Below are 25,651 nucleotides of genomic sequence, written 5' to 3'. Positions count from 1 at the left end.
ACTAGTGAGTAACTAGAAGAGAAATGGAAGGAGAGTCCTTCTGTCCTCCTGGCAGTGCCATCTCCCTGGAATTGAACTTGGCTTCTGGTGATTTCATGAACACATCCCCACAGTTTTTCTAGCAATGGAAGGGATTGATTGCTGTTGCCCTCTTTGGGATGTTTTTAGGTTTCTAGTTTGATCTGTAACTTGGGTTTTCTTGATAGTTTTTATTTATTTATTTTCCGTTTCTGAACTACCCATTCCTCTCAGGGAGACACTCTGGGTAGGATGCAACATAATATTAAAATATAAAAACAGTATAAAAGGTAAAGGTAAAGGTTCCCCCGCACATGCGTGCTAGTCGTTTCCGACTCTGGGGGCCGGTGCTCATCTCCGTTTCAAAGCCGAAGAGCCAGCGCTTGTTCGAGGACGTCTCCGTGGTCATGTGGCCGGCATGACTAGACACCAAAGGCGCACAGAACGCTGTTACCTTCCCACCATAGTGGTCCCTATTTTTCTACTTGCATTTTTACATGCTTTCGAACTGCTAGGTTGGCAGAAACTGGGACGAGTAACAGGCGTTCACTCTGCTACGCGGCACTCGGGATTCGACCCGCCAAACTGCCAACCTTCTGATCGACAAGCTCAGCGTCCTAACCCACTGAGCCACCGCGTCCCTTAAAAACAGTATATAAAAGTTATTTAAAAAATAGAAAGAGGCAAGGATGATAAAACATTGTTAACGTAAATTAAAAAGCACAGGGAGGGCTCTTGGGGCACTAGGCAGTCCATTGCTGCTTGTTCCTCTGGGCTGCCCACACGAGGAGGCAGAGCCACGCTTTAACAGGAGAGTGAGGGTTTCCTGTCTCATCTGGGGTGGGGGAGGGTGCAATGGCAGAGAAGTCTCTCTTCCTTGGCCCTGCCAGTCAAAGTTCTTTAGCTTTAGCCGATGGGGGCCTGCAGTATATCTTCCCTGCCTGACCAGGTTCTTGTAGCTTTAACCCATTTTGTAGTACTGTAGTTTCCATCCATTTAGTCAGTCACAGGACTAGACTAATTAGCTTCTTGAGATTAAACAGTACTGCCTTCTGCTCTAGCTGCCTTTAAATAGGAATATTCAGTGCCTTCATGTTGCTGCTGTTAAACAGATTCTGCACCTCAAATTTTGTAGTGAAGATTCTGTGAGGTTTTTATAAAAAAAATTTTTTTAAGTATTTTATTGGTTTTCTATCATTACGATTTATCCGTGCTTAATAAACAACATGTTGACTGGGTTAATTTTGCCTAGTCATAAAGATTTAAGTTCTTACTCTTTATCCTGCTTTTCCAACCATTGGTAAAATAAGTTCCATGTTTGAAAGTATACTGTGTCTTCTTTTCCTTTGATTTTCAGTGTAAGTCTGTCCATTTCCACATAGTCCAATATTTTCTTAATTATCGCTTCCTCTGATGGTGTTGTCTCATTTTTCCAGTGCTGTGCAAATATAATTCTCGCTGCAGTTAATACATGGAATGTTAAATATACATTTTGTTTATCAAACTTTTCTGGCATTAAAAAAAGTTCAGGTTTAAAATCTATATGTTTTCCTAACATTTTTTCTAACCACCTATGTATTTTAGTCCAAAGGTTTTTTGCTTTTACACAAGTCCACCACAAGTGATATGTACCAGGATTCTGATTACATTTCCAGCATTTGCTAGACATATTTTTAAGCATTTTTGCTAATCTAACAGGTGGAAAATGCCATCTGCAAAACATTTTATATAGATTTTCTTTATATGATGTAGCCATTGTCACTTTATAATTTCTTTCCCACAGATTTTGCCATTTCCCTAATTCCGTGTTATGGCCAAAGTTTTTTGGCCCAAGACTCTATGATTCTTATGCAACCTTTTACATTGCTCATCACAAAAAACAGCCACAATACCAACCCAAGGTCTGCGATCTGCCAGATGGGAAGCTTGCCTGGTCTCCTATTGGTGCCTGTGGGCCTTTCTGACTGGAGCAAAAATCATTCCTTCTTTCTGCTTTGCAAGGCAGCCATTGGTAGAGCAGTTTCACACACCGACCCTTCCCTTGAAAGACATGGTGCATAGTATTTCCTTGGCTTGGTATCATGTGTCATTCTTAAGAGAGGCCGGGGAAGTTGTTCTCTTGGAAAGCTTCCTTTATTCCTAGTTGTTGGCTCAGCTTTCAATAATCTTCCAGAAGCTACAGCACCTCCCATGCCCCTCTGTACTGGCCTCTGCCCTTTGCACAGCAGGCCTCCTCCTACATCTGCTCTGTGTCTGATCTCCACTCCCCCTCCTTCCCTCCCTTCACTTTGAATGAGGTGTGTTGAGGGTATTCTGAAGGGGCTATTTTCCTTTCTGTTACACTGGCTCAGCCGCCTGGCATTCTCTAAGATAAATGCTCTGGTATCATCATGGCGGAGAAACAAGGCCAAGACCACAAGTCTGGGTCCTGTCAAACTTAGCCTCAGGGGGAAAGTGAGTCATTCTTAAGCTTTAGATACATTTCAACCCTGCCTTCTTTCTTCAGCGTGGTACCTTCAAATGCATTTGTCTCAGCTAGGGAGAGCATCAGGCAGAGAAAGCTAATTGTTCAACTACTCTGATCATTTTCCATCCCTTTCCCTCGTTTCTGCTTTTGGAGGGGTTGTATTTCAGTCGCCGCCTCCTGCAACTGGATGCTCCAGGGACTCTTCTATTGAAATCTCTGCAGGACAGAGGGTGCTATCACCTACCGCCAAAGCTGATAGGAGTCGAAATTTAGAAGGCATCTGGTTGCTTTTCCCTTGCCCTAACTAGTTCATTGAACTTCTGTAATTTGATAAATGAGCTAAGATACCTGAAAGGAATTCTTTATTCCCGGCCCATGGTCTCCAAGAAAGGCTGACCAGACATTTTAGAAAGTTAGTTAAAAGTGCAAAGTGTGAAATCCTAAGGTCTTTCTGTTACTACTGGCATCTAGGAATGCTCCAAGGTCAAAATGTGATCACCTTCAGAGGGAGGAGGAAAGGTGAGATGCAAACTGAGATATCCAATACTTATCTTAATCATGCAGAAATTACTTGTAGATTTATCAGGCTGAGTGGTAACTCTCCAAATTATTCTTGAAGAAATCATTTGTATTGAAAACTCCGCTGCAGAAATTATTTTAAGATGTGTACGTATATGTATGTAATGGTTATTTGATCTAGATTTTTCCCAACAGCAATATTCTTTTTGCACGTTAGAACTCAGCCACACCCCTGGCATTGGCCCAGGCTAGTGAAAATTCTTTCCTGTTTCTTATTGCAAAACGTTATTGCTGGTGCTTTTAGCTAAAGGCAATTGTAAGAGGTCATTTACCTCTGAAGTGTTGAGATTGTACTAGAATGTACTAGAATGTATTATCTCCGTACAAGGTTTGCTAACCACTGCAATAATGGTGACTGTCATTGTATAACCTTACCATATGCAAGTAGCATCACGTAAGTGGCATTCACACAGAGTATCTTTGATACAGAAGATGTTGCAGTTATGAGGTCATCTGTGCCTCCAAGTTTAATATTGCATGTTTCTGAGGGGAGAAATCAAGCAAAGGAAAACAGTTCTGGGGTAGCAGTTGCCTTCAGAGAAAGGCAGTTCTTTCTGGCTTGTGAGGAGCACATCTACAAACCCACTGTGAACGTGATTACTCCAGATGACTTATTACATTAAAACATTGTATCTTGGGGGTGATATTTGGAGGGATGTAGAATGCATGTGCTCCTTGGCATTAAGGAGAGGGGAGGTCAGCTGGGCCTGTAATACGTAGGAGAGGAGGCTGCTTTTATGGTAGGTCTTATTTTTTAATATATGCTTATCTTAAATACAGTAGTCTCTGCTATGCCACTTTATACTTCTCCCCATGGGTGGGTTTACACATTCCACTAAGTAATGAAGTGGCTTGTCCAGTTTTTACTTAGCATGATATGTGAATCCTAAATTTGCAATTATAGATTGGGGTTTATAGCTCAATGTTATACCCCAAAAGTTAGTGAAGCACGTGGAGTAGCTTATTCAGGAAATCATGATTTAACCTAGGCTCTCCTTCCCTCTTTTCCCCCATTACAGCAAAAGTCATTTGGCAAAGGAGGAACTGTTGATGAATTGCACTTATTTCTTATGCAAAGGCCTGCATGCTCCCATGGACCTCGTCTCCCTCTGCACGGCCTCAGGCAAGCGTCTGTTCTCCTTCCTTAGCTTTGGCTGGGGTTTTGTCTCTGATGTGGACATTACCAGTGAGAGGTACCGTAAATTGGGTAGTGCCCGTTTCACAGTGGGCACATTCCAACTCCTCACTTTGCTCCAAGTTTACAAGGGCCGCCTCTCCTACCTGCCCGCCGAAGTACAAAGCTCTGCCTCAAATTCCTTGCTTCCTACAGAGGTGAATACCTGCCCCTCACCTCAGCATCCTCACCAGATCTCCACTGCTAACGGGAAGTCTCCTGTCAACAGCCTCTCTTGGCCTGCATCGTCCCTCCTGAAGGAGGATTCTGCGCTGGAAGACTCCTTGCTGGTACCCTTTGAGCAGCCAGTTCCCAAACACTGGACCGTCGTCCCTGAGGAGGAATTTGTTTCCATAGTTGGCATTCAGCAATCCCACCTGGGGACAGACTTTATGTTAGTTCCCACAGCCAAGCTGTTTGATGATGCCATCCATCTCTTCTATATAACTGCTGGCATTTCCCGGATGGGAATGTTAAAATTATTCATGGCCTTGGAGAAAGGGGGTCTATTGGCTCTCAACAACCCTCATGTCCACTACGTGCCTGTGAAAGCCTTTCGGCTGGAGCCCCTAGAGCCCAAGGGGTTTATGACAGTAGATGGTGAGGTGTTGGCATGTGAGCCAGTGCAAGGACAAATACACAACCGGCTAGCCCGTATTATAAATGGCTCCTGAGTGAGCATCAGAAAGAAACAGTAGAAAGGGTTCGGTGATACTGTTGACACTGTGGAAAGTTGTGAAGAGATCTCCAAATGCTGCATTCAAAACACCATCAACATTGTTGGCAGGGATAACTCTCAGGGACAGCTTATCTTTTTCTGCAACTTTTAATTGTGATGCAAATAGTGGAGGAGCTTCTCTTGCCCATGACTTCTCCCTAAGCTGCTGTGCAGCGATAGAGGCAAGTTTAGAGTCTCCTTGCTCTGCATTGCTCTAACGGAAGGAAAGTATGCCTTCAGACTAAACCAAAGCCACTTCCCACACCCTTCTGTCTGGATGAGGATGTCTTAATCCTTTGCCACTCAAGAGGACCAATTTTATTATTTTGTAAGGAATATAATACACATACATACATGCCTTGCATGTAGTTGATTATCATTCTATTGGAGAAATGAAATAAAGACCTATTTTGAAAAAAAACAAAAACAAAAAAACCCTTATGTCTGTCATCTTGATGCTGTGATTTTGGATTGCTCTGATCAAAAGGTAAAGCACTTAATTTAACATTTCACCACCTTTATCATTCATATGCAGGTAGGTAATGGAAACAGTCAACCAACTTTCTCCAGGACACAACAGTTTTTCAACTGGATGCTCATTCGATTAGTAACTTGGTTATTTCCATAAAAGTCCAAAGTGGCACCTTTATGTATTTAACTTCCTTGCATATATTCCTGGTTAACATTTGTAGTAACACATTCCATCTTACAAACTATAGTTAGATTATTACTAGATTAAAGGTGGCTGTCAAAAAATGGAGGGATACTGTCCATCTTTTTACTGTAGCCTGCTGTTTCTTTTAAAATTGCTAATGCAGACAAATTATAATTAAGGAAGGGCAAGATAGTTTGGGGAGAGTGTTGTGTCAAGTCCTTCGGGAGATAGGGTGGCATATAAGTCCCAATAATAATAATCTATAGTTACAATTAGATTATCATCAATCTAAAAATGTGAAAAATGAAAAGAAAGAACATATACTTCCCAGAATCTCTGGATTAGTACAGTACAGAACTCATAATAAAGGAGAATTTGGAGAATGAATGCTTTAACAGTTGCTTTCAGCTTACATTCGGGGTCTTTATGATTGGACCTATAACACATTGTAATAAGTGGGCTTAAAGTGCTTTCGAAGCGGAACTGAGAATTCCTACTCATCCACCCTAATGCAATTCTTTGAAGAATTATATGTTGACTCCTGTGTATCCCCCAGAAAAGTAGGATTGGATCCTGGTAAACAGTTCAGAAGTCTCAGTCGGTCCCAGAGGAATTTAGAGCTGTAGATCTGCTACAAATCCCCTCCTTCAGGGATGATTACCCAACTTCCAAGTCCAGTGGAGAGCACAGGTACTCCGAGCCTACTTAGCTTTTAAGACTAAGTAAGGTTGGCCTTGTGTTGCCAACTGCCAAATAGGATTTTGTTCTAGCACTAATTTTGTAAGGGTAGAAGATATCACACTGACCACATTTTGAATGGCTAGTGATTAAGAAGTGCACATAAGTGAACAGATTTGTTTTACTGAGTTTTGTTATGAGTAGTATTCCCTTGATACCGCGATGTACAGATAAAAGTCTGTATATAGCATCTATTTGGACTTCCACTGTTTAATACTAGTCTGGATTCTTACAGATTTTGAAAGCAATAAAAAGCACACGCAAGTTGAATTGGCTTCTGTATTTGGCATGTATTAAAAGTAGTGGAGACTATAGCTTAAGATGAGGCATATGTATCTTATATTTGATAAACACTGGCTTTGCTTAAACTAGTTACCAGGCTGGTTACTACAAATTTCCCAAAATCAAGACACAGGCACTACGTAAAAGTATTTAAAGCACAAACTGGGATGTGGAGGCCAGATAAATACATCAATACAAGCAATTGTTACTTCATCTATTAGGAAAAATAGAGCAGAGAACGCATATAATGGCTACTGGGACATACAGGCAGATATAAAAGAACCAATTTCCAGTGCTAAACAGTAAGGGGGTAGCAATGGGAGACTCCTACTTGCCTCCCAGCCATTTTAAAACCGTGGAGTCAAATAGTTGCTGCTTGGATGACCGGCAAAAGTGTCAGCCTTAGGGAAAACATTTGTAATTCAAAACAATGAACCATTATCCAGGGCAGACTAAAACTCAGAAATGAGTTATATCAGCATGCCAAGCTCTAAAAGAAAAAGGGCAAAGCAGCTGACTTCCATTTTCACAGATGAAACCTAGTTCTCATATTGTGCACCTGACAAGCAAGCCTGTGCCTGGCCTGTATCATTGCAAGGAGATCTTGTGTGATTAGGGGGGGGGAAGGCTCAGAGCAGCTAGAGTGGATCGATTCTTTGTGATAAGAGGCCTCTATTGCTTCTTTCCTTCCCAGGCCTTTAAGAGGACTGAAACTAGACAGCCCCAAATATATGTGTGTGCTTCCTTATTTTATGAGGCCATGATTATTAGAGTTTGAGGATAGTGTACATCGCTCGTTATTTTATCTTCCATAATTTATGTTGTCTTCTAGAGCAGAGGCCCCCAACCTTTTGGGCACCAGGGACTGGTTCCACTGAGAGGTTTTTCCGCGGACTGGAGGGTGTGGTTTTGTGTGCTGCCTGCATCTCACGGATGGGACTTTGCTTGTTAGTGCGGACTGATTGCTGGCATGCTGTGGCCCAGTACTGGTCCATGGACTGGGGGTTGGGGACCCCTGTTCTGGAGCAGAAGTGAAGATTGTCATACGTTTTTGCACCAAATTATGATATGCTAACATTCTCTTGATGCACCGTTAAAAAAAGGAATTGTGTGCAAATTTAAAGAAGCCTTACTAAGTTGCATAAATTTATGTATGCTCTGAGAGACATAAATGCGCCTCTCTTATACAAAACAGACCAAAGTGCGAAAAAAGAACCTCCTGATTTTAAAATATACAAATAGGACTATGATGTAATATGCATATTAATACAACAAACAAGAGAAGCGGGATTTTTAAAAAGATCCTGTGACAATCAACGTAATTATTGTTGAAGCTTGAACTGTAGTAAAGGAAGCTGACAATGAAATCAAGGAGATGTTGAAGTTTAGCACCTTGAAAATTTAAAGGCAAGGAGGAGGTTCCAGAGAAACCCTCCTAGTGAATGTATTATAGCATTCACAAGCCCTATAATATAAATGGTGATCCTGGGAAAGACATGTCACCCAAACCCTTTTGACACGCTGACATCCCTTTCAGAGTTTCAGGGATACGTAAACCTGACACTTCAAGCTGAAACGACACACAGCACGAACAGCCAAATCTATGAAGAGTGGTGAACGTAACGGCAAGCTACTTTCTCTCCTTTATTACTGCATCTTAATTAGCCAAACAAAATTTGCCAGTAAAAAAAGATTCATCACACAGTACTTTATACATATATTGTAAGCAACCAAGCATTCACATCTGCAAAAGTAACATACCCCTAAGCATTGCCCCGAGATGACAGCTCCATCGGCTTTAAATACTGTACAGAATCAAGTCTATAAAGTTTAGTAATATTTATTTTCCCCTTCCCTCCCCAGCACTTAACAGATAAGATTTTATTTTATACATCACAATCATGTGGCCCATCTCAAGACTAACAATATGCCTCATGCTTTGGCTTCTTGGTGTGTATGTAAAAGCAGTCTGTCTCTTTTGACAGTCTCTTCACTCTGGATTACAGACATACACCCAAAAAAGTTACACGGCTGCAATATGCCCAGTTACACGGCTGCAATATGCCCAGTGGCAACTGCATAATCTAGAGCTTCACATTATTCAATAGCTAAAGGTGGGGAGGGGGGGATGTAAACTTCTGTGCATGCCTCTGGTAAGGGCGAAGAACAGCAAGGATAAAGGAGCCAATGCTTGAGAACGTAAAAGATGTCAGCAGATTCCAAGGAGGAAAGAATAAGCAAAATCTTCGCAGGGGTAGAATGCTAGGAATTCAGACAAGTCCTTCATTGTGTTTTGAGAAAAGTGGATCTCCTCTAGCTTGCATAATTACAATTTTTGTGGTTCCTCTTGGAACCAATTGGGCAGTTACATGATTACAATTTGGAAGAAGGCAGGCTTTTGAAAAGGGACATCATGTCAAGATAGGCAGCTGGTTAATTTTCTCTGGGGACGATGAAGTACCATTCTCTCATCTGGGTAAGAAATCTGACAATACCTCAGAACTGCCCCTCTACACAATTAATGGTGGGCCTGGTAGTGCAAGCAACAGGTAAATTTTATCCCTGACCCCATGCGATAACTATATCAATCCAACTACTCTGAATTTTTATTAAGCTGGCCTCTCTTCTGAGTCATCATTGCCTGAGCTGTGATAAGCTTGCCTGCTGCAAGCTCTTAAACAGACAACTGCTATTTCTCACATGTTACCTTGCAATACTAAAATAATTCATTACTACATTCCAAGCTAACACAAGATTTGTGTCATTTCCCTCAATGTTCTCCAAATGGATTATTCTCTTGGGAGGATGACTAAGAGGGACATCTAGGTTGTTATCAGTAGGAATAATAAAGGTAAATAAATGAGAAGCCATGCAAAGATGGAGGAAATACCAAATGAAAAATAGAATGCAACTCTGTTTTGAATAAAGGAATGTGGGCAACTAACCAACTGAAATTTGTTGGAAACATGCATTTTCACTCCCTTGCAACCATTCCTTCATCACAATACTGTTCCTGGAAACAGCTAAAGCAAATTATACAAAATCTGGGTACCATGAATATTATTAATGAAAAGGATGTGATTTTATTTAAAGATGCTTGATTAGAGAGACCCACTGTCTACCAGAATGTAGACTTCGTTGCTGCAGAGTTGATATGAATCCATGGAGATGTAGAGTCAGGCAGAATTGCCACTTTGCAAGCACATAGGTGAAAGCAGAAATTCAGAAATTATGGTTCGCACCATGCGATTTTTAGAGAATCATCCTGAGGTACCTTAGTGTTCATAGTTAATTGTGTAATGTTCATGTATCCAAGAGAACAGTGAACTATGCTATATGCACTGTTCCTCTTCAAGGCAAAGTGGAACAAGATATGCTTATTGTACACTTCAGACAGACCAAAAATTCCAAGTGCTCATCTCATCAATACAGCTTGCCTTGTGCTTACTTGCTCCTCATGATTAAGAGATTAAGCAATTAAGGAAAGCAAGCTGCTTACATTTAACATTTGGTGGCTTTCATACAGCATGTCCCCTTAGTTCCAATAGATCATAGTCAACAGTGAAAGTAACTAAGAATGATGCAGAGCAGAAACATGGGCTGTTCATTTCCTGCTAATCAATAGACGTTAGTGAAGTTAGGTCAGACGGTAGAAGAAGACTACGGCGTTACACTTTCCCAACTAGATACTGAATAAGGAATCTTTCAGGATCTAATCGGTCTCCATTTTCAGCCATATCCACACCACCCAAGAACTCAAAAGAAGGAAGGTCGTCGTCGCTTCATCGACTTGGAGCTGAAAGATCCAATCCCAACTCCACTAAGGTTCTGAAATGGAAAGACCACAGCGCCTCTCTTCACAGAATCAAGCCCCAAGGGCTCATTTGTGTGAGAAGGGATGGGGGTGGAGGGAAGTGACTGTGTGCGTGCTCAATCATCCTGTGCATCTGGAATGTGATTAAAAAGACAGCCTGAAATGAGTTGTGGAATTCTGCTTCTCTATAACAAACCAAGCCAAGGAGGAAGGAGTGCAGTGAGACAGTCTATTTATTGTTAACAACTTTTGCTAGGTTCTTCCTCCCTGTGTCACCCTATCTTTCTGTGTGCCTGTCCGTCCCTAACTTGATTTTTTTAAAAATTTATTTATCTTCTGTCCACTCGGGGATACTAGCCTCTACTAAGGCAGCCCGGTACTGCTGCAAGACACCACGGATGCTTTTTATGAACCCTTTAGACAGTGGAAAGAGGGGGAACCCAATATCAGGGTAGCCACTCCTCTCAGGAAGAAAGCTCCTGTAGCTCTTCCTCCTTTTCTTTGGTTTCACACTTGGCTGAGCAGCAGAGTCCTGAGCGGCTTTACCCTCATCTGTTACGTCTGTGGCAAAACGTGCTTCTCCGGCCTGGCCCATGCTCTCAGAGTCTGAACACTGGTGGCTGTCGCTAGCAGCCACCGTTGACATTCCACAACCGGAGTCTTCCAGCTCCTCCTTGCCATCAGAGAGTTGGCTAGTTGCTCCTGCAGCCCCTAACTCTTGCTCTCCCAATGGCCCCGTACTGTCTACAGGACTCTCGGCCAGAACGCCTCCTGCCGAGTGCGCAAAGGAAGACTCTGCCAGACTGGCGTGATCGTGGCTCCTCTCCACCAGTTCATTGGTCTCCACCCAGGACTCGATACGGTGGATCAGGCGCCAACCGTTGCAGCAGAAATGCTCATAGATCTCCTGCTCAAAGACTTCCACGGGCTTGCGCAGCAGTTGCATCATTGACTGCACCACACGGATCAAAGCCATTTCATTGTAGCATCGGCTGTTTTCATAGCCCTCTTGTAAGCCCCGGTCACTGTCAAAACCAGCCTCATTGTAATAAGGCTCATTGACTAGGATAAGCCCTAGTAGTAAAAGAAAAAAAAAGTGGGAAGGGGAAAGGAAGGTAGAAAATAGCGGGAGAAATAAGATATTTAGTACATGTATAATTTGGAAACGTACATGCATGCTGATGGAACATGTTTTACTTAATATGTATACAGTTGGAAAAGAAACAGGATATACAAATGCATCAGGACAATGAACGTACCCGAATTTAAGATAAAAGTGAGAAGCAAATACTCTCTATTTTGGAAAACCATATGTTTCAGTCTACTAAGAAATTTTTTATTTAGGGTTGGAAATCAAAATAATCTTCATTTAAAGTGCAATTGTTCCAAATTTGAATTATTAATCCCAATTTACTGGGTTCTATTATTTTGTGAAGTTGAACTCCTCAACCATGGAAGCATTTGATGAAAAGCCATTACAATATCTTCAAGATTTTGGAAAATGAGAGAAAGTTCCCTTTTCAGAGATATTTGAGGAGAAAAAAAATTCAACAAAGAGAAATATAGAAGGAGAGAACTCCAAATGCTTTTTGAAAAGACTATTTTAATATGAAGGTCATTAGGTTTTGGACTAATGCTTTCTTGCTTTTACTTTTTCAAAGTACTTCTAAGAAAAAGGCCTATTGCAGCTTTTTCTTATAGGTTCTCTTTATATCAACTCAGATGTTCAGATTATTCCTGCCTCCTATTATTAAACAAAAGTAATTTAGACACCCTGTTAATATGAGAAACTGCCTTTTTTAAAAAAAAAAACACAACAACAATATCCCCTAACTTGTTTGGAGATACTGTTATAATCTAGCACAGTGATGGCAAACCTTTTGGAGACCGTGCTCAAACTGCAACCCCAAACCCACTTATATATCATCGGGTGCCGGGTGGGGTTGGCCCTTTGAGTGCGTGTGTCCAATTGGGTGGCCGTGGCCCACCGGGTGCGCATGGCTGCAGTGGTAAAGGCAGACTGGGTGGGACTAAAAAGTTCAATCAATCAGTTCCAACTTTGCGAGAACTTTTTTTTCCCTGCAAGAAGTTGAAATTGATTGATTGAACCTTTTTTTTTGCGCACGGCGGCAGAGGCCTAAAGCAAAAAGGTTTTATAAAATCCAGCTGAAGGCCTAGGACTAGGGTGACGGCACGCCTGCCCACAGAGAGGGCCCTGGGTGCCACCTGTGACACCCGTGCCATAGGTTCGCCACCACGGATCTAGCAGTTCTACAAGGAGACGTATCATATACATCATGTACATGGTTAAACCACTATACAGTTCTTCATGAGAAACACGCTTACTGCTCTCTAAACATAATAATCTCAGAAGATTTATAGCATATACAAAAGGTGTTCCACTGTTCCAGTCTGCTCCTTGCAACTAAGGTCTAGGATTCTTGATTACAGGTAACTGTTGCACTGCTTTTTACCAAAGTGCACTGGATAGCTGCCAAGAATGGCAATGATGAAGCATCCATGAATAACAAAAAGAAAAAAACACCATGCATATCAGCTTGGCATTTCTTTGTTTTTACCCACAAGCTCACAAGGTATCTGCAGTTAATTCTCCATACTGGCACTATCCCACTGGTGTCTGTGGCTTTGCTTTTTTAGGGCATGAAATAAATAGCCACGGACATCATTGTTACTGGACAAGGAAAACAACCCACAGCTTGTCCAGCCACACAAAAGAAATCTTTTTCTGTCTATTGCGGGAGGTTTTGACCTGATCTTTCCTTCTACCATTTTACTGGAATTTACCTTGGATTGAGATGAGCACCTGGAGAAGGCTAGATTTACTGGTCCACCTCTCTGTGCCCTGGAATAGTCAAATAACAGCAAGCAGTTAATTCAACAGTAAGGACTACATAGCATTATAATGCAGTCACAGCAACTTTTAAGAACAAGGCATTTGGAATGATCCATGTTCTGCTGACTTCCATTCCTACCACAACATTACTGTTCATATGAATGATGTGAATGTTTTTGTGTCTAGAGACTCTGGGTAAAACAAATTTTGGGGGCGAGGATAGGATACCTTTCTTTACATCTCTAATAAAAAAATGAATGCACTGTAAGATGGGGTTCTATTATATTTGCAACGCCCATTGAAAGACAAATGAATATTAACCCAACTGGAAAACCAGTAATAAAAATGAAAGTGCTATAAGGAACACACATAGAACATATTTTAATACAATTTTCTATTATGGGAACAGAGTTGGGTGGTAAGCATCCATACAATTTTTACACAGGAGTGGGTGGAGAGAAGACCATTTCTGAAGAAAAGAACTCTGAAATGAGTTGTGAAGAAATTCTAACAATAGATGTTAATTTCATTTGCTACATTCGGTTTATATTTTGTCTGAACCAAAGTAGAGACCATTATGAGAACTAGATTCCAAATGCGTGGGTTCTGCAGTAGGTTACTTTTAACAGTTGGTAGCTAGAGACAAACCGTGCGTACCATATAGTTGGACAATATTGGGGACTAGAAAAAGTATCTTTGAACCGCAGACACAGTAAGCCAGCCTTGCTGTTTGAGTTAAACCATTAAAGAAAGCATTGCAATTGCATGAAGTTCATGACACTGAACAATCCAGATCAAGAGTACAATAGAAAAACTCAGCAGCAGTTTTACCTTGCCTATCCATGTGCCCAGAAGGCTTACGCAAACCTTTCCATTGTCATACAAATTGGGATTCAGTCTGCCACTGCACTGGGAGAGGTAACGGAAGAGTGGGGGCACAGCTGGATAGATATTGGGGAGTTGGATGTCAAATAAAAAGAGGCCATCTTCGTACGGTGTGCGTGTAGGTCCTTTGACTAGTGCTGAAAAGAGATCCTGTGGAGAAGCTATGTGTAAGTCCATGCAATAATCTATAAGGAGGAGCCAGAGCTAACTAAAAAATGTTATATCCAATGCTATTAAGAAAATGCACATAAGCATCCTGTTTGGTTTCTATCAGGCATTAATGTGCTTAGTATACACCCAATAATTCATGCCAGACTGTACTTCGACTAAATGTTCAGAAAAGGTTCTCAACAAAAATTTCTGTTCTAAGTTGGGCTGTTCCACATTTGCTGAGGAACACAGAAATATTAGCCCATACCAAATAAAAATACTACTATTATGCAAACTGAGAATATGTACTCTCTTGCTTAGACTAAACAGTCAACAAAGGATTAAGTTCTGCTACGTTTAATAGCTAACTACCAAGCAATGTTAACATTATATTGGTAAAGTTATTCAATTAACTCCTTCCACTCATATATATACACTCAGGTGTTTATTTACAATCTTGAGGAAAATACAGAATCAATGTAGCTCTTAGTTTTAATTATCTGCTATCAGATAAAATGAATTGGGGATTTTTTTTCTTGTTGGTGTAAAAAAACCAACTTTTTTCATTAAGAAATACCTTAGATGCATAGAAATATCATTCTTTTTAGAATTTTTAGAAAACTGTACCTAGGGACAATTTTAAAATACAAGATATACTTTATGGACAGTGCATATACAAAGGTTTACATGACTTACCATTCTGTCTTCAAATGTTTTGACCATGATACCATCTGGCAATGAGGTTGCTAACAGAGCCATTTCTTTCCTCACTGTGCTGAAAAACTTCTTGGCTTCTGGGGGCTGAAACTCCATTTTCTTAAAGGCATGGCTATCTAATGGGGCAATCAATCAATCAATCAATCAATCAATCAATCAATCAATTGGGGTAGCAGATTACTGAAATTTTAACATTCTCCTTTGCTCTCCTTTTTAACTAGAAACTAGCACTAAAGTTATAAAAATAAGGTAATTATTAACAAATATTGACAGACTGCTGAAATGATGCTTGTATTAAAATACACTGTCTAGCCTGATCAGGGATCATTATCAAAGACTGTTGGACTGAATGCAAGTCACTACTGTAAAGGCTCCAAAGAAGACCAGATAAGAAGAGAGATATAGAGAGAAAAATTCGAGAGAGAGGTCAAGAGTAAGAGTCCAGATATAGATTTAATGTTATATTTTATACCTAGTGCACATGTTTAGAAAGAAGGGGGGGCACTATAACTTACTTTCAAACACTGCTCCCAATAAAACAGAATTACAAATTTAGGGCTTTCCAGAAACTGATGGACTTCAATTTCCCGGATACAGGCCAGGCTGAGTGGAGCTAATAGATTGCATTTTTATTAGAATGTCCCTAAGGCCTATCCTTAGCCCCACTTTTAAAACTGACCTGGAGCAAACTCCAACACCGAGAAGACTTCCCCCTTGGCACTGGTGAAGGTAACACCAGGCTTGCCTCCACTCTGTTGACAAAGCACTGGGGTTTCACTGGGCCATTCTGATGCCACTGTCTGCGTCTGCGTCTGAATTTCTCTCTCTTCTTTCTTCTCTGCCTCTGCCATTGCCTCCATCTTTTCTTCTTCCACAATAGCTACATTGTCCAGGGTTTTCTTCAGATTCTCCTGCAGCTTCTTTATATCATCTAGAAACTTCTTTTCCCGAGTAGGCTTTTCTGGTTCAACTGTGGGAGAGGTTGGGTAGCCTGTCAGCAGTTGTTCAACTGTCATATTCTTCAAGCTTTCCAAGATCTTGATGGCCTCCTTCAACTCTCGGAAACTCTTTGGGGTTGCTTCCTTGCCTGACTTATCTGTTGTTAGATCAGCCACAGCCATTGCCACAGCACCTTGGACTTGTTCCTCTACCTTTTTCACCTCTTCCACAGGTAGTTCCTCAGGTTCAACTTCCTCAATTTTTGTATGGTCATCTTCCATGAGGCCATTATCTGTCTCCCAGCTATCGCTCTCATCCTCCCATTCATCTGAAGAAGCACCACTAGTGCTACCATCTATGGAATCAAGGTCTGTCTCCTCATCCATTTCAGATTCTATATTGTACAAGTGCTAGAAGGCAGAATGACAAAGAGGAAGAGCCTCAAGACATGGCAAAGCACACGCTCCATTTTATTTCATCGTAACGTAGTCTGATTTTCCTATATTCAAAAGGGATCAGCCACATTAATTGCAAACCCAGAGTTCCTTAAGGTGGGCTACTATATAAATTTTTTCAAATAAATAAATTCTTTAAATAACAGACATTTCTCCATTCATGGAATACCTCACTGGGAAGCAGACCCTACACAATTTATAAATCTGGAATGCTTAATCAGCATTTATCTCTGGAATTAAAGGGGATCCTGCATTTGCTGTAGTTATTTGAAAAGAGGCTAACCGGTGCTGAGAGCTTGCAACAGATCAGAGAGCAATATGGATTATCTTTTTAGACTGAAGTTCCCAAGACAGCTGTGTTATCTTAATTACCTTTATGCTATTTATCTTCACCCTTGCCGTTTCTGCTAAGCTGCATGTTTTATAAGACAACTAAGAGATAGAAATCCCTAAATTAATCCAAAACACCCGTTACCCTTTTCTCAGACGTTGCTCTGTCAGTAACAGTCAATCTGAATAATCTTCAGTTCCTTACCTCACCAAATCAAGGAGTTAATGTCCTTGATTTTTTTAAAGGAATGATGATCTTTCTGGCATTTTTCTGCATTTTCTTTGTAATGTCCTTCAGGCTATCATATACCCACTCTCCCACTTTCAAGGCTCAATAGATTTTGATAAAATGCAAGTAGGTGTGTGTGCGTGTGCGTGTGTGTAATAAAAATGTACATATATCCTTCAGCATACAGGTTTATACAGGATTATGACATTTATTCTATAATACAAATAGAGTCATGGAAGCAGGGAAAACATTTTTATATAGAACATATTTATAATGCAGAATTGCACAGACAGCCTGCCTTCACGGAAGGTTCCTCCATGTGATTTGATCATGTGTGACAAGAGCAGGATGGGATATACCAGAGGGCTTTGTATCACACAGCCACAGTTCCGGCACTGGACTGTAATTAAAGGGGAACTGCTCTATTTAAGAAAAGGAAGCCTTGAATGTTGTATTTATTTAGTAGGGTTCTGAAGCAAAAGCAGGCCCTTTACTTGTGTTTCAATAGCTTCTGTCTATACTGAAACAAAAAGACAGAGGCAAACTACAATATTATAATATATTAAGTTAATTTTGTTTTTAAGACAAATGCAGGAGTTCCTTAAAATATATATTTATTATAGGCCTTAAAGACTGCATTAAACTTCTTTCAAAATAACAGACCACATTTAGATTCCAAGAATAAAGCAACTATATAATAGCCTAAAATCCTGGGAAAGTAAGATTTGATTACTAAAAAAAAATTACAGCAGCAAAATCAAACTGCTTTTATTACACATTGTTACTGAAATGCCAATAGAACTAGTTTAATGAACTAAGAGAGCGATTTCTCATATATTCTAGAAAACACCAATACATGGAAGCTACATAATAAAAAGGAGATTACTAACGTTTTATATCAACTGGAAGCAGCTTATTATTTACCTGTGGGAGAACAATTGTCCTGGAATTATCTGCCCATACAACTTCTACTTTACTGCTGAAATCCACTCGGGCCACCTGTCCAACAGAGGGCTAAAAAAACAAAAGCATCCATTAGATAGATGGGGAACTCATCAAATTTGCAGGCGACACCAAGCTGGCAGGAATAGCCAAAGCTCCAGGCTTAAGATACAGGAGGATCTGGACAGACTTGAACACTGGGTGCTATCTAACAAAATGAAATTTAATGGTGAAAACAGTAAGGTTCTACACTTATGCAAGAAAAACCAAATGCACAGGTATAGTATAGGTGGTACCTTGCTCACAAGTAATAACTGTGAGAGGGATCTTGGAGTCCTAGTGGACAATCACTTAAATATGAGCCAGCAGTGTGCTGCAGCTGCCAAAAAGCTAACACAGTACTGGGCTGCATTAACAGAGGGATAGAATCAAGATCATGTGAGGTATTAATACCATTTTACAATGCCTTGATAAGGCCACACTTGGAATACTGCTTCCAGTTTTGGTCACCACAATGTAAAAAAGATGTTGAGACTCTAGGAGTACAGAGAAGAGCAACAAAGATGATTAAGGGACTGGAGGGTGAAACATATAAGGAACGGTTGCTGGAATTGGGTATGTGTAGTTTAATGAAGAGAAGGGCGAGGGGAGACATGATAGCAGTGTTCCAATATCTCAGGGGCTGCCACTGTCACAATTACGCCTCCCTTTGGAAAAAAATAAATTTCAACTATTGTACAATCTTTGAAATAACAACAATTACAAAACAACAACAATAATAAAGTTGGAAGGGACCTTGGTGGTCTTTTTAGTCCAACCCCCTGCTCAGGCAGGAAACCCTATACCATTTCAGACAAATGGTTGTCCAGTCTCTTCTTAAAAACTTCCAGTGTTGGAGCATTCACAACTTCTGGAGGCAGGTTGTTCCACTGATTAATTGTTCTGACTGTCAGGAAATTTCTCCTTAGTTCTAGGTTGCTTCTCTCCTTGACTAGTTTCCATCCGTTGTTTCTTGTCCTGCCTTCAGGCGCTTTCGAGAATAGCTTGACTCCCTCTTCTTTGTGGCAGCCCCTGAGATATTGGAACACTGCTGTCATGTCCCCCCTCGTCCTTCCCTTCATTAAACTATACATACCCAAATCCAGCAACCGTTCCCTATATGTTTTAGCCTCCAGTCCCCTAATCATCTTTGTTGCTCTTCTCTGTACTCTTGCTCTGTAAGCTTGCCACCTAGTGATGGTTTAGAAATTGAGATTTGAGCCTTGCAGTTCTTAAGTTTCATAGAAAACAGACATAGAATCTGCCCAATTCACCTTTGATTGAAGGAATGTAGGAATGTGAACAAAAGCTTCAGATGATCCATGCCAAGACCAAACATGTATTCTAACCAGAAGTATTTTGAAGGAAAAAGAAAGTGGGAGAAAGTCACGGACATTTGGCACATGTAGGCTAGATAACAAGGAAGGAAATAGCTGGGAATATTGGACAGGCAAATTCTGGCTGAATATACCATACCTGAAGCTAAAGGCAAAAAAGCAGGGGGGGGGGAAGGAGTGGGAAGATTGGTGGCACAGAATGGCAATTCAGAAGAGGGGACAAGAAGAAATGTTGTGCATCAGCCTTTTCGTATATGTCCTCAGGACCCCCTGAACGTTGCTTCAGCCAAAATCTGGATAGCTACTGAATGATAAGAGGCCACCTCGCACACTTCAGTAGCACTTCCAAAACTCAGGATAGTTGTTCCAAATTTAAACACAATTACTATTTTGTGAATAAATCTAGCTGGGCTCCAGAAATCAGATTTTAAAAAGTTGTCGAACAGAAAATTATACCCGATGCCTTCATTACTATTAATATGAAACCTTCAGTACAGTTTTTGTTACTAAAGAAATTACAAAAATAAAACTGGTCTGTTGGGCTTGTTGCTCAAACTCTACAAAAAATTAACATTTTGCAGCTATTTGACTTTCTTTTGGTTGCAATCAGCAATTGATTCTGCTACAACAGTAAGAACTCTTTTCTAGGGGTTTATGTGAAGAGATTCTCTTGTATAAAGCACACAGCATCTATTTCCACTAAAAAAACATTTAGATGCAAGCCCAAATGCCTGTTAGTTCAAAGCAGAAGACCAAAAACAGATATCTGGCCCAACATCCCACTTTTTTAAGGTCATGGTTCTCACGAATTGTACCAATAACATTTTTTACCACTCACCTCATTTTCACCAATCGAAGCACCATCCTCAGCATTGCCAATGCGGATTACAAAATCAGTTGTGCGGAAGCGAAAATCTGGATGATCAGCAATGTCATACACGCTAACATCCTCCTCCTCCCCAACCAGCTGGAAAACGTCACACAGAGATAAAGACCAGTCCACACACAGAGTCTCAAAAGTTTAAAATCTCATGATTCAACTCCGTGTTCCTTTTTTATGTGCTGCTGTTTATTTATTTATTTTATTTATTTTAATACTATTTCTATACCGCCCTTCTCCCGAAGGACTCAGGGCGGTGAACAGGGCAAGAATAAAAATACAGATTACAAAAGTTAAAACAAGATTAAATAAATGCCCACATACTAAAATACATCCTTAAAACCCAATAAAATAGCCATAACAAACCCCCCCCCAATCCCTTCATCAGGCCAGGCCAGCTTGTTCAAAAAAGTATGTTTTTAGCTCGCGGCGAAAGGAGTGAAGGTCGGGCGCCGTCCGGAGCTCAACCGGTAGCTGATTCCATAGCTCCGGGGTGCCCACAGAGAAGGATCTCCCCCTGGGGGCCACCAGTCGACATTCTCTGACCGGTGGCACCCTGAGGAGGCCCTCTCTGTGGGAACGCACAGGGCGGAGGGAAGTCGATGCCGGCAGCAGGTGTTCCCTCAGGTACTCCGGACCCCTGCCATGTAGGGCTTTGAATACCATTACTAGTACCTTGAATCACACCAGGAAGGCAACCGGTAACCAATGCAGCTCGCGGAGCAGAGGTGTAACATGGGAGTATCGGGAGACTCCCAACACAACTCTCGCGGCTGCATTCTGTACCAGTTGGAGCTTCCGGGTGGTCCTCAAGGGCAGCCCCATGTAGAGAGCGTTGCAGTAGTCTAGTCGAGAGGTCACGAGCGCATGAGTGACCGTGCATAGATCATCCCGGCTTAGATAGGGCCGCAACTGGCGCACCAGGCGAACCTGGGCGAAAGCCCCCCTAGTCACAGCTCCTATGTGGTCTTCCAGGGTGAGCCGTGAATCTAGGAGGACTCCCAAGTTGCGAGCCCTATCTACGGGGGGTAATAGTTCGCCCCCCATAACGAGAGGTGGAATGTCCGAATAAACCCGGGATGAAGGTATGCAAAGCCACTCGGTCTTGTCGGGGTTGAGTTGAAGTCTGTTCCTCCCCATCCAGACCCGAACCGCCTCCAGGCAACGGGACATCACGTTGAGGGCATCACTGGGGTGGTTTGGGGTCGAAAGGAAAAGCTGGGTATCATCAGCATACTGATGATACCCAACTCCAAAACCACGAATGATCTCACCCAGCGGTTTCATATAGATGTTGAACAGGAGAGGCGAGAGGACCGACCCCTGAGGAACTCCACAAATGAGAGACCTCGCGGTCGACCTCTGCCCTCCTGCCAACACCGACTGTGAGCGTCCCTGGAGATAGGAGGAGAACCACTGTAAAACCGTGCCTCCCACTCCCAATCCCCTGAGACGCCGCAGCAAGATACCATGGTCGATGGTATCGAAAGCCGCTGAGAGGTCTAATAGGACCAGAACAGAGGAATGCCCCCTGTCCCGAGCCCTCCAGAGATCATTCACCAGCGCGACCAATGCCGTCTCCGTGCTGTACCCGGGCCTGAAACCCGATTGGTACGGGTCTAGATAATCCGCTTCATCCAGGACCAGAGGGAGCTGATGTGCCACCACACTCTCAACAACCTTCGCAAGAAAGCGAAGGTTGGAGACAGGACGAAAGTTGTTCAATACAGCTAGGTCCAAGGCAAGCTTCTTGAGGAGAGGCCTCACCACCGCCTCCTTCAAGACGGTGGGGAAGCTACCCTTGCTCAGAGAAGCCGATATAACTGCCTGGAACCAGCTGCGTGTCCTCTCCCGGGCTGCATAGACCAGCCAGGAAGGGCACGGGTCCAATAAACATGTGGTGGTGCTCAACCTCCCCATGATCCTGTCCACTTCCTCCGGAGTCACAGAATCAAACTCCTCCCAGGTGATATCGACAAGTTATGTAGTGACCCGCATAATAATTAAGAGTCTTTAACCACTCCTAAATCTGCCATCTCAGAATGTGAGTGGCATTGAAAAGAGCTCTTTTGACAGTCCCAGTCACCTCCTTTTTGGGCAGCCACCAGTTGCCAAAAGGTATTCTCCCCAAAAGAACATAAAGCTTACGTATAGTTTATATTGAGCTATCAGAAAACAAGAAGCTCTGGACCTCAGGCACTTAACAACTGAACACAGACATACTGCATGTAACATATTTACCTAGCATGTTACTGCTCAATATTGATTTTGAAGATGTCTGGTAGGGCTCTCTACACGGATTTGTATTGTGTAAGAACCCATAAGTATACTATGTTATAAGCATCATCTGCATACATTAATGCAGAGCTGTATTCTCTTCCAGACTGAATTTTATGCACATTTAAAATTGTCTAAATACAAAGTTTGATAATGATGATTATGCCTTTGAATCAGTTTTAAATCCTGATGACTGCCTGGACTGCAGTTTTCTTGGCTGGGTTTTTCAGAAGAGGTTTGCCCTTCCCTCCTTCCTAGGGCTGATAAAGTGTCTGGCTCAAGGTCACCCAGATGACTTTGTGCCATTTCTAGCCTGGACAAAAATATAACATTCTTCCCCAAATGTTTTGATAATTGGATACTTTTTGTTAGGCTCTTGTAGTTAAATCTTAACTTAGCTTAGCTTAATTTCAGCAGTGAAAATTAATCCTGGATCCTCTTAGGAAACAGGCTGAATATCGACAGAGCTAGTAGAATACTGGGCACATTTATGTACACATTTTGCTTTTTCCTCGAAGCTCAGAATGGAATTTTCCTCAGAATTTTTTTTTAAACACCCATTTAGCAAAGCAAAATTTTATTGGAGGAGGCCAAGACAAGAAATCAAATCAAATCAAATCAAATCACATAAACAAAACAAAACAAAACGCACAACCTTTACTTCCTACCTCCACATCATCTCCACTCGGTCTCAGCTTGAACCATTTCACCACACAGGTGCGACCAACATGATCGCCTGACTGCACCACTCCGTACATACCAGGATCCTGAGAACTCTGAGCTGTTTAGGATTAAAGAAAGAAGCAGACTCTAGTAGTAGAAAACAGTGCACTGTAATTTTGTTTCTCCCATTGTACTGAGAACTATTCACTAATTGCTTTTTCTTGACTTACGCTTTATTGCTGGTGATGAATTAAAAAAATTGAAAAACCTTCCTTAGTTGGCTTTGACAGCTAACCAAACTTGTTCTTGTCCATAATTGTGTCTGTCCTTGAAGGCTCCATTATACTGAATCTTAAGAGCCAGTGCAACTGTGAGGGCTGAGCCCCTGCCTGCCCCAGCTCAAGCTTAAGAGAGGGATGGGTTTACATTTCCACTATGTAATAATGAGCAGAAAGCAGCATGGGATTTCTCAGTTTTCCAAGTTCCTCCAAGGTATTGTTTGAAACCATCTGCTAGCATGGCTTTTAAAATAATGGATGCGCCAAGGAAAAAACATGAAAATTCACCTCAGACAAATTTTAATTATTTGAATCAATGTACATGTTTTTAACACGTTTTGTTCATTTTTTAAAATTGGTCTAACTTAAACTTGCTCTAGGAAAATTGGTTCTAAAGGGAAAATACATATGTTTAATAGATAAGATACACACACATATACTGTATAATATGCCAAACTTAAATTATTCAGGTAATTATATAAAAACAACTGTTCTCAGAATCTCTTAGACAGCATCTTTGGATGGCACCTTTCTCTGACCTAGAGTGGCAGGAGAATTTATTCATTCTTTAATAAAGGAGGAAGCATATGGTTCTGGCACTTAAAGTTGATAGATTAAAGCATCCTCTTATTCCCAACTCTAAAATGTGAGCAAATGGAGTTAGGCAAGAAATAAAGAATAAACCATACAAATTAATGGTTAGCTGAACACATGTAACCTTTAGAGATAATGTAAAACTAGGACTACAACTTCCAGAATTCCTAGTCAACATTACCCAGACTGACTGATATTACAAACCTGGAATGCCAACATATCTAGGCTTCATCGGGATAAGAAAAGATGTATGAGATACTACTGGAAATTTGAAAATCTGGATTGAAAAATTCAGGTAACACATTATCCAGAGGGAATGCATTTCACCAATTACCTCTTTTATCTACTACAAAATCCCCAGGGCAAAACTCATTATTGTCCAAATGATGGACAGGAAAGAGCTCATTGGAACGAATATTTTTCTCCACCATGCCATCCTGCCACATCACATCTGCTGATGTCATCGTGGTCACCACTTCTACAGCAACCCTGTTTCCAACAAGGATAGAAAATTACTAAGGAAAATTCTCACAGCAAGTCAGGATAAATATTTTTTAAAAAACTGTGGCATTTTAAAACATCATAAAGAATTGACTTTAAAGCTGGATCTAATTCAAAAGTAGCTTTTGAGAGAAAAACTTTTGGCTGCAAAAGCTGGTCAACTGAACATAATAATGTAGGGATTAAATGGGCTCCCAGAACACCATGATGCAGATTATGCTAAAAATGGAGCAAAAGGCCAAGCCTTTATTAGGGAAGGTTGTACTACACAGCTGCCATTTTCCTGAAATTATCAATGAATCATTTCATTTCTATCCAACCCCAGAGTGGATGGTAAAGAGAAAATATAAAAATTACAAAGCAATATTATCCTTCCAAAACTGATATGTGATGTTTCAATATGCTATTCTGGTACTCACAATCAGCTCAGGCCAAGCCATAGAAGCCTCACTTGCTTTCAACGTGCATGGAGGATTGGGGTTACATGTAATTTTGGGGGCAGATAATTACAAAAATGGGGATTAGCAAAGAACAACCGTCTACACCATCTGCACTTCACAAGGGGTAGACTCTTAACTGGCTCTCCAGATTTACAGGGTAGAGATAATAATAATAATAATAATAATAATAATAATAATAATAATAATAATAATAATAATAATAATAATAATAAAGTTGGAAGGGACCTTGGAGGTCATCTAGTCCAACCCCCTGCTCAGGCAGGAAACCCTATACCATTTCAGGCAAATGGCTGTCCAGTCTCTTCTTAAAAACCTCCAGTGTTGGAGCATCCACCACCTCTGGAGGCAGGTTGTTCCACTGGTTAATTGTTCTAACTGTCAGGAAGTTTCTCCTTAGTTCTAGGTTGCTTCTCTCCTTGACTAGTTTCCATCCGTTGCTTCTTGTCCTGCTTTCAGGTGCTTTGGAGAATAGCTTGGCTCCCTCTTCTTTGTGGCAGCCCCTGAGATATTGGAACACTGCTATCATGTCACCCCTCACCCTTCTCTTCATTAAACTACACATACCCAATTCCAGCAACCGTTCCCTATATGTTTTAGCCTCCAGCCCCCTAATCATCTTGGTTGCTCTTCTCTGTACCCTTTCTAGAGTCTCGACATCTTTTTTACATCGTGGTG

The 25,651-nt window shown here is 41.3% G+C and overlaps 2 protein-coding genes across 4 annotated transcripts in view; one reads left to right on the top strand and one right to left on the bottom strand.

The window, feature by feature from the left end:
* SPHK1 (sphingosine kinase 1) overlaps positions 1–5,947 on the top strand; it is a 40,464-nt gene extending 34,517 nt beyond the window's left edge. The window contains exon 6 of one of the 2 annotated variants that reach the window (XM_083352375.1): positions 4,084–5,947. In XM_083352375.1, the coding sequence (XP_083208501.1) occupies positions 4,084–4,912 (829 nt within the window). In that variant the 3' untranslated portion in view covers positions 4,913–5,947. The remainder of the gene's footprint in view (positions 1–4,083) is intronic. The other variant, XM_083352376.1, reaches the window with a different exon arrangement.
* Positions 5,948–6,619: 672 nt separating this feature from the next.
* UBE2O (ubiquitin conjugating enzyme E2 O) overlaps positions 6,620–25,651 on the bottom strand; it is a 73,929-nt gene continuing 54,897 nt past the window's right edge. For both annotated transcript variants that reach the window (XM_083354993.1, XM_083354994.1), the window contains exons 11-19: positions 24,349–24,503; positions 23,148–23,260; positions 20,161–20,289; positions 17,929–18,018; positions 15,731–16,400; positions 15,031–15,167; positions 14,131–14,334; positions 13,251–13,308; positions 6,620–11,519 (exon numbers count right to left, since the gene is read on the bottom strand). In XM_083354993.1, the coding sequence (XP_083211119.1) occupies positions 10,771–11,519; positions 13,251–13,308; positions 14,131–14,334; positions 15,031–15,167; positions 15,731–16,400; positions 17,929–18,018; positions 20,161–20,289; positions 23,148–23,260; positions 24,349–24,503 (2,305 nt within the window). In that variant the 3' untranslated portion in view covers positions 6,620–10,770. The remainder of the gene's footprint in view (positions 11,520–13,250; positions 13,309–14,130; positions 14,335–15,030; positions 15,168–15,730; positions 16,401–17,928; positions 18,019–20,160; positions 20,290–23,147; positions 23,261–24,348; positions 24,504–25,651) is intronic.

This window comes from Vipera ursinii, assembly GCF_947247035.1.
Source record: "Vipera ursinii genome assembly, chromosome: 2".
Taxonomy (NCBI): Eukaryota; Metazoa; Chordata; class Lepidosauria; order Squamata; family Viperidae; genus Vipera; species Vipera ursinii.
Note: the sequence above shows the minus strand (reverse complement) of the source record. Positions and strands in the feature narration are given on the sequence as shown.